At 43.3% G+C, this 12,685-nt stretch overlaps 1 protein-coding gene and 1 long non-coding RNA gene across 5 annotated transcripts; both read right to left on the bottom strand.

Moving 5' to 3' along the window:
* Positions 1-2,701: 2,701 nt before the first annotated feature.
* Positions 2,702-8,128, bottom strand: LOC139375608 (uncharacterized). 3 transcript variants are annotated; one of them, XM_071117398.1, is made up of 6 exons: positions 8,025-8,126; positions 5,519-5,580; positions 4,590-5,110; positions 4,134-4,334; positions 3,933-4,062; positions 2,702-3,793 (listed from the first exon to the last, which is right to left on the bottom strand). In XM_071117398.1, exons 3-6 carry the CDS (start codon positions 4,978-4,980, stop codon positions 3,301-3,303), a joined length of 1,215 nt encoding a protein of 404 aa, XP_070973499.1. In that variant the 5' UTR covers positions 4,981-5,110; positions 5,519-5,580; positions 8,025-8,126; the 3' UTR covers positions 2,702-3,300. The 3 variants fall into 3 exon arrangements, with proteins under 3 accessions (XP_070973499.1, XP_070973498.1, XP_070973497.1); XM_071117397.1 differs by lacking the exon at positions 5,519-5,580 and having other exon boundaries at positions 8,025-8,128; XM_071117396.1 differs by lacking the exon at positions 5,519-5,580 and having other exon boundaries at positions 7,986-8,116.
* Positions 8,129-8,540: 412 nt separating this feature from the next.
* On the bottom strand, positions 8,541-11,411 carry LOC139375606 (uncharacterized). Of its 2 annotated transcripts, none has more exons than XR_011627830.1 (4): positions 11,329-11,411; positions 11,109-11,173; positions 9,237-9,483; positions 8,541-8,944 (listed from the first exon to the last, which is right to left on the bottom strand). It is a non-coding gene; the product is annotated as an uncharacterized lncRNA (long non-coding RNA). The 2 variants fall into 2 exon arrangements; XR_011627829.1 differs by having other exon boundaries at positions 11,121-11,173.
* Between the last annotated feature and the right edge of the window lie 1,274 nt (positions 11,412-12,685).

Genomic DNA, 12,685 nt, shown 5'->3' with positions numbered 1-12,685 from the left:
CTATGTGTATGTTATGTAGTAAGATGTTACAAGCCCATATGCCTCACCCTAATAATTTGGACTATTTACCCCTCTTAATTCTGCCTACTGTTCTGACTTGGTGGTGCACATGTAGCCTGTAACCTGTTTTTGAGAAATGTAATCATTGAATATTGTAAGAGCTTTCATTGTCTGCTTATATGCACCCTTTATTCATCCTATGATTCTGACTTGGTGTACAGGTAGAACACTGTAAGAACAGCCCATGTTCTGAATTCTGTCGCTGTACATTTCAAAAGGGCTAAACAAATAGTTATATTGACTACGTCCCTCCTAGCTCGCTCATTAATGTCTTAATCAAAATTACGGATTGCCTCGTATCATCTCCTTATGCCATAGTTTGTACATCTCATTGTCATTAGAAATCACATTTGTTTAAGCAAGTCAGCCATATCAGCTATGTTTTAAAAGGCAGTAAATGAGGCTGAATGAACTGTTTCGCAGCCAGACAAGGCTCCGCTGATAGCCAGGTGTAGCAGTGGTAAGATGTTGGGACTGCTGCACTGTTGGAGCTAGTAACAGAAGCACTTCGCTGTGCCTGCTGTAACACCTGCAAATCTGTGTACACAATCAATAAACTTTAATTTGTTTAAGCTGGCCCAGGTGAAAACTGGATTGGTTTTAAAAACCAACTTGCCTTTCTCCCAGGCGTGAACCGCGTTTAAAGCCCTTTGGAGAAGTCTCAAAACAAAGTGACGCATGTCAAGCACGTGGAGTAATGACTTAAGATTCTATGTTTTCTAATGCAAAAGTGTTTGCCCATGAGAAAAATACATACAGTGGGGCAAAAAAGTATTTAGTCAGCCACCAATTGTGCAAGTTCTCCCACTTAAAAAGATGAGAGAGGCCTGTAATTTTCATCATAGGTACACTTCAACTATGACAGACAAATTGAGAAAAAAATTCCAGAAAATCTCATTGTAGGATTTTTTATGAATTTATTTGCAAATTATGGTGGAAAATAAGTATTTGGTCACCTTCAAACAAGCAAGATTTCTGGCTCTCACAGACCTGTAACTTCTTCTTTAAAAGGCTCTTCTGTCCTCCACTCGTTACCTGTATTAATGGCACCTGCTTGAACTTGTTATCAGTATAAAAGACACTTGTCCGCAACCTCAAACAGTCACACTCCAAACTCCACTATGGCCAAGACCAAAGAGCTGTCAAAGGACACCATAAACAAAATTGTAGACCTGCACCAGGCTGGGAAGACTGAATCTGCAATAGGTAAGCAGCTTGGTTTGAAGAAATCAACTGTGGGAGCAATTATTAGGAAATGGAAGACATACAAGACCACTGATAATCTCCCTCGATCTGGGGCTCCACGCAAGATCTCACCCCGTGGGGTCAAAATGATCACAAGAACGGTGAGCAAAAATCCCAGAACCACACGGGGGGACCTAGTAAATGACCTGCAGAGAGCTGGGACCAAAGTAACAAAGCCTACCATCAGTAACACACTACGCCGCCAGGGACTCAAATCCTGCAGTGCCAGACGTGTCCTCCTGCTTAAGCCAGTACATGTCCAGACCCGTCTGAAGTTTGCTAGAGAGCATTTGGATGATCCAGAAGAAGATTGGGAGAATGTCATATGGCCAGATGAAACCAAAATATTACTTTTTGGTAAAAACTCAACTCGTCGTGTTTGGAGGACAAAGAATGCTGAGTTGCATCCAAAGAACACCATACCTACTGTGAAGCATGGGGGTGGAAACATCATGCTTTGGGTCTGTTTTTCTGCAAAGGGACCAGGACGACTGATCCGTGTAAAGGAAAGAATGAATGGGGCCGTGTATCGTGAGATTTTGATTGAAAACCTCCTTCCATCAGCAAGGGCATTGAAGATGAAACGTGGCTGGGTCTTTCAGCATGACAATGATCCCAAACACACCGCCCGGGCAACGAAGGAGTGGCTTCGTAAGAAGCATTTCAAGGTCCTGGAGTGGCCTAGCCAGTCTCCAGATCTCAACCCCATAGAAAATCTTTGGAAGGAGTTGAAAGTCCGTGTTGCCAGGCAACAACCCCAAAACATCACTGCTCTAGAGGAGATCTGCATGGAGGAATAGGCCAAAATACCAGCAACAGTGTGTGAAAACCTTGTGAAGACTGACAGAAAACATTTGACCTCTGTCATTGCCAACAAAGGGTATATAACAAAGTATTGAGATAAACTTTTGTTATTGAACAAATGCTTATTTTCCACCATAATTTGCAAATAAATTCATAAAAAATCCTACAATGTGATTTTCTGGATTTTTTTTTCTCAATTTGTCTGTCATAGTTGAAGTGTACCTATGATGAAAATTACAGGCCTCTCTCATCTTTTTAAGTGGGAGAACTTGCACAATTGGTGGCTGACTAAATACTTTTTTTGCCCCACTGTATATGCTGTATCTGCCTGCCAAGGAAAACTACTTTAAATTGTTTGGAAAATACGTGTTTTTGAACGAAGCACCATGCTGCCTTGTTGACAATATGACCAGGACAGCACAGATTACTATTAGATTTCAGAAGGGTGCTCCTCCCTCACTGTTTTTGCCCGGTCACGTCACAGGCCATATCCCAGTGCACCCCGGTTCAGCTTAATCAAACTCCCTCAGTGATATAGGTCACATACTGCAACACTGATTCTGTTAGAAATAAATAAATTTACCTTGGTTAAGAAAATTAAAGCTTTAATGCAAGTATTTCAGCACTCCAGGTTTTAATATAAACATACAATCATTGACTAAGTACTGGCATAATGTGTTCCCCATGTTACAGTAATGGAGAGGTGGAGAGAGCTATAAGAGGTCTACTCATGATCGAAATCAACTGGGCTATCCAATGCCAGATGAGTAGGTCAACCAAAGCAACGGCCTTATCCAAAGACCCGAATTGAGACTCATCTCTACATTGTAGATTTTTCAACATCAACGCTTCTCTGTCATTTGAATTGATTTCCACTTTAATAAAGCTGCAATCATCACCTCTGTGCTTAACAAATGAACAAATACATTGATTGAGTGTATCAGTAGGCAACAGCTGCAGCACAAAAACTAAACTAAAATACTAAACCAAAATGATGTGACGTCCCTGAACGTCCCCCGGTGTCCTCTACATGTCTTCCTCTGAATGTTTGGGGTTACATAGCCCAGACCTGAGTGACGTCTACACATCACAACGTTACTAAGACTGTTCTGCTCCCAGCCACCCCATTGGGGAAATGTTCAGCGAAGTCTGACTCCTGTTAAGCATTGTTTGTTCAACAATTAAACATCTTCAGAGCTGTACCGTGGCGTTGAGGCCACTGGATATGGTCTCGTAACCGACGGAGACAAGTGTTAGAACACTGCTCTCCACGTCCTCTGGCTGATGATGCTCTTGATCCTGCTGCTGGGTTGTATCCATGGCAACACCAACCGGGGTTCCGGACTCCTGCAGCTGCGCCTTCTTCCTGCCTCGGCCCCTCCCTTTGCCCTTCCCCGATCCTTTCCCTTGACCTTTAACCCCGCCCACTGACCTGAGCGGTTTGTCGTTGCCGTCATCTCGGGGCTTGCGGTGGCGGCGGCGGATGCGTCTCATTGGAGGACCGGTGTCGACGGGATCGGTTGCAGCTGCGCCGGACAGGATGCGAATCTGTTTGTCAATCACCATGGTGATCATGTCTAGGGCGGTGTCGAGCATCCCGAGGCCCAGGCCGTGAGTCACGTTGTCGAACAATGCACTGTTGACCGGGTCACGGAAACACTTCCTCATCGCCTCCAGGTGGCTCCTATCCCAGGTGGGGTGGGAAAAGGTGTGTTAGTGTTTGTCTCACTGTACAGAAAACATATAGCTCATAGTCAACTCATGACAACACTGTGCTGTAACCACACTAACCAGGTGTGGTGTGGGTGAGGGTTTGGTATTACCTGGTTTCTATGACCTTTGACCAGTGTTGAACTGTGTTAGTCTCTGGTATAAGCTGCTTGGCCATGTTTCCAAAGTCCATGTAGTCATGGGCAAAGTCCTTCATGTCGTTACACAGGGCTTTGGTGTCACCTGGAAAACACAACATTTTAACAATCTAGAAACCGCGAGAGATGCCCGCACACAAACACGCACACACTTACCCTCTGTGAGCTTGGAGAAGGAGGAGGATACAGCAGTAGTAGTACTAGGAGTGAGGCCCAGTATATTTAGAGACTCCTGAAGCGTTTTCTTGCTGGCCGGGCCGCGGCTGACCCTGGTGTAGGCTGCTAGCGAACGCAGAGACATCTTCTCTGGAGCCTCCAGACGACGCTTGATCTCGTCATAGGGTATCAGGTACTTACCTAGTACCAAAGGAACAATAGATGAATGATACAATTGTGTTGAATCTTCCGCTTAATCCATACTACAGCAGGTAAGGCCAACCTTCCTCCTGGAGAACTACTGGGGGTGAAGCTAATCATGGTCCCGAGGAGTAGCTGATAGGTAGAATCAGGTGTGTTAGAGTAGTAGGACAGGAATATCCTGCAAGATGAGAGGTCTCCAGTAGGAGGGGCAGCCCTGGCCTAATCCCCTCCTTCTCTGGCTGTGATACTTACGGGCCTTGGAGCTCTTCATGTTGGGGTCCAGGAGAGACGACACCTCAGCAAACGGAACATGGGGTACGTGGTTGTGGTCTGGAGCACCAGCCTGAGTCTGGGTGGTGTCGCCTGCCGGGATCTGAATCTGGGTTTGCATCTGGTTCACGTCCCCCATTCCCTGCTGCCCCTGTCCATCCCCCAGCACCATGGAGGGGTGGTTGGATAACCCTTGTAACCCTGTCAGCCCCTCGACCATAGTCTGCTGATAAGCCCCCTGTCCCACAGAGTTGGTCTGTTCGGAGGAGACTTGGAAGATGCCCATGACAGGTTTAACCACTCTAAACACCATGTTGCCTTGGGAGTCCACCCCCGCCAGGCTGGGATTTGGTTCCATCTGCTCGGATGTCATTTCCTCTTTACTTCCTGGGTGACTGTTTGGAGTGCGAAGAGTTTCTCCCGAACTTTTCTGTATTTGTCTCAGCGTCAGGAGTAGGATGAGTTTGTGCTTACACACTGCTAGGGTCAGTTTAGGGTAAAGTCTATAGGACAGAGAAAGAAAACCCGACATCAAACACTGGTCTACAGAGTAACTATCATCATCAATATTGCAATAAAAAACATTTAAATCAACATCTGTGATTCCCCAATTAGAAATAATTGCCACCAGTAGTATGAAAATATATGTATCATCTTTCCCACCCTCTCCAATTCAACAATTTAAATGGACTTCTATTTAAGATTGTATTCTGGTAAATAATAAATGGGTAGGCCTATTACATGGGTATGGCATATACACTGTGTACAAAACATTAGGAACAGCTTCCTAATATTGAGTTGCACCCCCCTTTTTCCCCTCAGAACAGCCTCAACTCGTCAGTGCATGGACTACAAGGTGTCGAAAACGTTCCACAGGGATGCTGGCCCATATCGACTCCAATGCTTCTTACAGTTGTGTCAAGTTGGCTTGATGTCCTTTGGGTGGTGGACCATTCTTGATACACACGGGAAACTGTTGAGTGTAAAAAAAACAGCAGCGTTGCAGTTCTTGATACACTCAAACCAATGCACCTGCCACCTACTACCATACCCAGTTCAAAGACACTTCAATCTTTTGTCTTGCCCATTCACCCTCAGAATGGCACACATACACAATTTCCCAATTGTCTCAAGGCTTAAAAATCATTATTTAACCTGTCTCATCCCTTCAGTGCCCCTTGACTTTTTCCACATATTGTTGTATTACAGCCTGAATTTAACATTTATTAAAATGTTGTTTTTTTTGGGGGGGGGGGGGGGGGGGGGGGGGCTACACACAATACACCCATAACCTTAAAGTGGAATTATGTTTGGCATTTTTGCAAATTAATAAAGAATGAAAAGCTGAAAGTTCTTCAAATCAAATTTTATTGGTCACATACACATATTTATCAGATGTTACAGTGGGTGTAGCGAAATACATATGTTCCTAGCCTCAATAGCGCAGCAGTATCTAACAATTCACATCTAAAAGGTTAAATAATGGAATACTTAAGAAATATTAGGATGGTCAGAGTCCAGAGAATAAATAAATGTGATGGGATGTATGGACAATTAAGACAGTATATGGATAGAATATGTAGTATATCTGAAAAATAGTATATGTACAGCAATAGTTAAATAGGATAAGTATTGAGTCAATAAGTATTAAACTCCTTCATTATGGCAAGCCTAATTAAGTTCAGGAGTAAAAATGTGCTTAACAAGTCACATACGTTTGCAATAATAGTGTTTAACAGGGTTTACAATGACTACCTCATCTATGTTACCAACACATACAATTATGAAGATCTCTCAGTCGACCCAGTGAATTTCAAACAGATTCAACCACAATGGGCAGGGAGGTTTTCCAATGACTCGCAAAGAAGGGCACCTATTGGTAGATGAGTACAAATTGATTTTAAAAGAAGCAGACATTGAATATCCTTTTGACTATGGTGAAGTTACACATTTGAATGGTGTATCAATACACCCAGTCACTACAAAGATATAGGCATCCTTCCTAACTCAGTTGCTGGAGAGGAAGGAAACCGCTCAGGGATTTCACCATGAGGCCAATTGTGACTTTAAAACAGTTACAGAGGGTAATGGTTGTGATAGGGGAAAACTGAGGATGGATCAACAACATTGTAGTAACTTCACAATACTAACCTAATTGACAGAGTGAAAACAAGGAAGCCTGTACAGAATAAAAGTATTCAAAAATAATGCATCCTGTTTAAAACAAGGCACTAAAGTAATACAGCAAAAGAAAATTGGGGGCAAATCCAATACATTACTGAGTACCACTCTCCATATTTTCAAGCATAGTGGTGGCTGCATCGTGTTATGATTATGCTTGTAATCGTTAAGGACTGGGGAGTTTATCAGGATAAAAAAGAAATGGAGCTAAGCACAGGCAAAATCCTGGCGGTAAACCTGGTTCAGTCTGCTTTCCACCAGATACTGGGAGATGAATTCACCTTTCACCAGGACAATAACCTAAAACACAAAGGCCAAATCTACACCGGAGTTGCTTACCAAAAAGACAGTAAAAGTTCCAGAATTGCAGAGTTACAGTTTTGACTTGAATCTGCTTGAAAATCTATGGCAAGACCTGAAAATGGTTGTATAGCAATGATCAACAAACAATTTGACATAGCTAGAAGAACTTTGAAAATAATAATGGGCTAAATGTTTCACAATCCAGGTAAGCTCTTAGAGACGTACCCAGAAAGACTCAGGAGCTGTAATCTCTGCTAAAAGTGATTCTAACATGCATTGACTCATTTTTACAAAATGTTAGATTTTTTTCTTCCACTTGGACAGAGTATTTTGTGTAGATTGTTGACGTAAAATTACAATTAAATCCCACTTTAACACAAGAAAATTTTGAAAAAGTCAAGGAGTATGAATACTTTCTGAAGGTACTGTATGGCATGGTCTTATGATAAGAGCATTTTTTTTGTCATTATGCAAATAACTGAGGTTTGGACGTCACATGTGTTATCTCTAGCTTTTGGTCACCCTCGCATTTGCTTTGGCGCTAACCTAAGCCAGACTTAGATATCCATCTAGTTTAGTGTCTTGTAAATGGCAAGGGCAACCACTTCCTTTGTAAATCAGACACGCTACTGTACCTTGCTAACTACTCCGATTGTACATTGGGCCCGAAGTGTTACAAGTCTATACTATAACTGCTACCATTGCAATTATACACGAAGCCCACTCGCAATTCTGTTTTGTAAAAAGTAAACCATTAATATTGTCTGTGTCTGTCTGAAACCTAAACATGGCTGGCTAGGCCGCAGTGGGGGCACGGTGGAAAGGCTTAATCGACGTGATCTTAAATAGAATACAACACATTCTGAACAGGTTGAATAAAATGTTGCCGCTAACCTTCATTGTAGTGCAAGTAGTGAGGATTTTCCGACTCACCACTTTGCTCTTTGCTTTTTCCTAACAGCAAGCTGATCCTAGAACGGTGCGTGGTGAGACAGGAGACATTTTCCTTCTTCTCCAGATCTCCTTCGGCGGGTTGCAAATCAGCTCTACATCTACTGCCGCTAAAGCGGCTTTATCCCTGCGCCTATTGGCCACATCACGCATCATTCAAGTATCTATGACACTTCTCATTGGATGTTGCTAAGTGTCAGTCCAATTGAAGGTGTGGGATTTCCGGTTGAAAGAGGGCTTGAACAATGGGATATTTTGTATCGGTTTAATCAGCATAATATTACCCCAGACAGACAATACATTGTTTCTTCATTCTGATTTGCTGTGAAAAGATAGTGGTGATGTAATGTTTTTGCACACACTTTGTTCTATGTTCTATGACAAACAACTCAGAAATGTGTTATATATATATATATATATATATATATATATATATATATATATAAAATATACACAAAGTTCCAGAGTCATGGTTTCTCTGTCATTATGGCACATTGGAAAATAACAAGCCAGATACGTGACAAAATACCTTAAGGAAAACAAAGGGGATTGAATGGACAATTGTCGAAGTGAAACATTATCCATCCTCCTGTCCTTTTTTAAAGCAGCTACACTATGTGTAATTTCAGAACATTTACAAGAGAACAAGGCACAGGTATGTCTGAGATAAAGCTATAAAAAAATAAAAAAAAGAGTGAGGTGTCTAACCCAAAGAATTTATCTTCAGGATCAGGGTAGGTGTCTCTGATTCTCCTGACAACAACTGGGCATGATGCCCCCATCGCCACCGTCCAGGTTTCCGGACCTCAGCGTGAGGTACTGCTAGTAGGCTTTTATGGCAAAACAACCTGATGTTTTCATCTTCGTCATCCAGTGGGTAAAGCAACTTTAGCAGCTCCCTCCTGTAATGAATCAATGGATTGGATTTATTACAGTTCTCCGGACAGTTAAAGCGCTCAAATGTCGCCCACCAACAATGTGTAGCAGACCTGGGTTCAAATAGTATTTTTCCCCCTTTCAAATACTTGGAGTGTTGAATTAGCCTGTCTGACTCTGGAGTGACGGATGGTTGGTGTTTGCACTTTTGGGACTACTGTATTCTATTGGTTCCATTGTGCCAGACTTAAATCAAGCCCAGCGTAAGTATTTGAAAGGAAAATATTATTTAACCCAGGTGTGATGTGAAATACCCACCTCATCAGTAGTCCATGTGTAGTACGGTCTTGTAGAGAACCAACCAATTTAAGTGAGCCATCTGGCTGACACATTGGTGTGGTTCCTGGCTGCAACACTTCCTCTCTGCATTGCTGTGGTGGTCATCTCCCTGCAGTGTGAACACACACCAGTCCGGCACCCCAGGAGCGGCTGGTCGTGGCTGTGTGCTGCAAGGCTTTGTTTGTCGGAGGTCGAACATCAGTCCTGGACATCTTTTAACTAAACTCTGCAAAAAAAGAAACGTCCTCTCACTGTCAACTGCATTTATTTTCAGCAAACTTAACATGTGTAAATATTTGTATGAACATTACAAGATTCAACAACTGAGACATAAACTGAACAAGTTCCACAGACATGTGACTAACAGACATTGAATAATGGGTCAAAAGCAACAATCAGTATCTGGTGTGGCCACCAGCTGCATTAAGTACTGCAGTGCATCACCTCCTCCTGGACTGCACCAGATTTGCCAGTTCTTGCTGTGAGATGTTACCCCACTCTTCCATCAAGGCACCTGCAAGTTCCCGGACATTTCTGAGGGGAATGGCCCTAGCCCGCACCCTCCAATCCAACAGGTCCCAGACGTGCTCAATAGTATTGAGATCTGGGCTTTTCACTGGCCATGGCCATTCCTGTCTTGCAGGAAATCACGCTCAGAACGAGCAGCATGGCTGGTGGCATTGTCATACTGGAGGGTCAGGTCAGGATGAGCCTGCAGGAAGGGTACCACATGAGGGAAGAGGATGTCTTCCCTGTAACGCACAGCGTTGAGATTGCCTGCATTGACAACAAGCTCAGTCCGATGATGCTGTGACACATCGCCCCAGACCATGACGGACCCTTCACCTCCAAATCGATCACACTCCTGAGTACAGGCCTCGGTGTAACACTCATTCCTTCGACGATAAATGCAAATCTGACCATCACCCCTGGTGAGACAAAACCGCGACTCGTCAGTGAAGAGCACTTTTTGCCAGTCCTGTCTGGTCCAGCGACGGTGGGTTTGTGCCTATAGGCAATGTTGTTGCCGGTGATGTAAGGCTGGTCCTCAACAGACAACAGGCCTACAAGCCCTCAGTCCAGCCTCTCTCAGCCTATTGCAGACAGTCTGAGCGCTGATGGAGTGATTGTGCGTTCCTGGTGTAACTTGGGCAGTTGTTGTTGCCATCCTGTACCTGTCCCGCAGGTGTGATGTTCGGATGTACCGATCCTGTGCAGGTGTTGTTACACGTGGTCTGCCACTGCAAGGACGATCAGCTCTCCGTCCTGTCTCCCTGTAGCGCTGTCTTAGGCGTCTCACCGTACGGACGTTGCAATTTATTGCCCTGGCCACATCTGCAGTCGTCATGCCTCCTTGCAGCATGCCTAAGGCACTTTCATGCAGATGAGCAGGCAACCTGGGCATCTTTCTTTTGGTGTTTGGAGTCAGTAGAAAAGCCTCTTTAGTTTCCTAAGTTTTCATAACTGTGCCCTTAATTGCCCACTGTCTGTAAGCTGTTAGTGTCTTAATGACCGTTCCACAATTCATGAATTGTTTATGGTTCATTGAACAAGCATGGGAAATAGTGTTTAAACCCTTTACAATGAAGATCTGTTAAGTTATTTATATTTTTACGAATTGTCTTTGAAAGACAGGGTCCTGAAAAAGGGACGTTTCTTTTTTTTTTTTGCTGAGTTTACATCCATCAACAGATCCTTTAACTCTTCCTCTGACATGGCCTGGATTTTGGCTTAAAGAGATAGAAAAGTAGGGAAATTATGGCAAATGAGTGTGGTTTGCACTTTTTGGACTATTCAATTGTGCCAGGCAAGCACAGTCATGCCCAGCTTTACGTTTCTGTAAATACACACATCGACCTGTACTTATTTCTCTTCAAATTCTCTCTCCTCTTCTTCTGTCCTCACTCTAGGTGGCACTATCGTCAAGAAAAAAAAAATGTTAAACAGCAAATTGTACCAGTAACACGAGATAGTCTCATTTTTCAATGAAAGAGGGAGTTGAGGGCCAGTGAGAGAGTGACGCACTAAACCTGTACATAATGTTATTCAGCGTGGCTCTCGGATTACTCACCTTGTTTTGAGAGATGATTATCTGTACAATGTGAGACACGCCATATTGAAGAGGAACACTGTCTGCCTCCATGACGCATCCTGTCCTGATCAGACGTTTCCAGATGGGGAAAAGGAACAGAAATGACCAGGAAACAAAGTGAGTTATAAACACCTATTGTAGGCCTACCATTTGTAGGGATCCTAATATAAGATTGCCTCACCCACAGACCTTTTCCCCAAACTCCTCCATTGATGTCATTGTAAGATTTGCATGGAAACTTCTACATACCCATCTAAAATTAGGAGGATTAGATTTGGGCCTTTGGAAAAACTTCAGATACACCCCAGGGCCTGACATAAGACTTGCTCTAACCACGAACCATCATGGTCCCATGGATACTGCAGTACAACCTGGACATCAGTGACTTACACCTAAACAGGCCCCGGAGTTGAGGAGAGCCGCAGGCTGTCCTAAAATAAAGGCCTGACAAACAAACATCCATCAAAATAATCATTATTGCGAGTTTAAGAATATGTTCCAAGAGAAAAGATCATTTGCCCTTATTAAACTCGACAGATCATTTTCCATCAATTCCATCATCGATTTAACTTGTTTCGACTGCTATGATTAAGCAATAAGACCCAAGGAGGTGTGCTATATGGCCATTATACCACGGCTAAGGGCTGTTCTTAGGACACAACCCGTAGCCATACGCTATTTGCTCTATACCACCACCAAAGGTATCTTATTGCAGCGAACATAAACTGGTTGCCAAAGTAATTACAACAGTAAAACTAAATATTTTGTCATACCCCTGGTACACTGCATTCAGCCAATCAGCATTCAGGGCTTGAATGACCCAGTTTATAATTGAAAATAAATCCCATTTGCGCATGTGCATGACTATAGAACAATCCTAGGGGAGAGTTTGAGTGATGAAAATTGGATAGAGGATCTCAATCTCTGTGTAAGAAACACTTGGATGAAGTTTGGCTATTTCCAAGAAATTGTGCCTTTGTTATGTTTATTTAACTAGGCAAGTCAGTTAAGAACAAATTCTTATTTACAATGACAACCTATCCCGGCCAAACCCTAACCCAGACGAAGCTGGGCCAATTGTACGCCGCCCGATGGGACTCCCAATCACAGCTGGTTGTGATACAGCCTGAAATAGAACCACGGTCTGTAGTGATGCCTCTAGCACTGAGATGCAGTGCCTTAGACCACTGCGCCGCTCGGGAGCCCAATATGTGCCAGATGTTAAGACTAAAAAACGTTATAGATGGTCTATTTGCACGACTGACTTATTTCAATAGGCATAGGCTATTGAGTAAAATCCTAGTTTATAATTGCAATTCAACCGGTAGCTGCAGGT

This window comes from Oncorhynchus clarkii, chromosome 20 (genome assembly GCF_045791955.1).
Source record: "Oncorhynchus clarkii lewisi isolate Uvic-CL-2024 chromosome 20, UVic_Ocla_1.0, whole genome shotgun sequence".
NCBI classification, from domain to species: Eukaryota; Metazoa; Chordata; class Actinopteri; order Salmoniformes; family Salmonidae; genus Oncorhynchus; species Oncorhynchus clarkii.
The sequence above is the reverse complement of the archived record's forward strand: the minus strand, read 5'-3'. Positions and strand labels throughout refer to the sequence as shown.

Bases quoted from the DNA above. Each gene is read 5' to 3' on its own strand.
- LOC139375608 (XM_071117397.1), bottom strand. From the start codon at position 4,980: ATGACATCCGAGCAGATGGAACCAAATCCCAGCCTGGCGGGGGTGGAC. The intron at 4,335-4,589 runs GTAAGTATCACA...CTTTGGTACTAG, and splicing joins CATGAAGAGCTCCAAGGCCC to GTAAGTACCTGATACCCTAT. The intron at 3,794-3,932 runs GTAATACCAAAC...CACCTGGGATAG, and splicing joins TCAAAGGTCATAGAAACCAG to GAGCCACCTGGAGGCGATGA.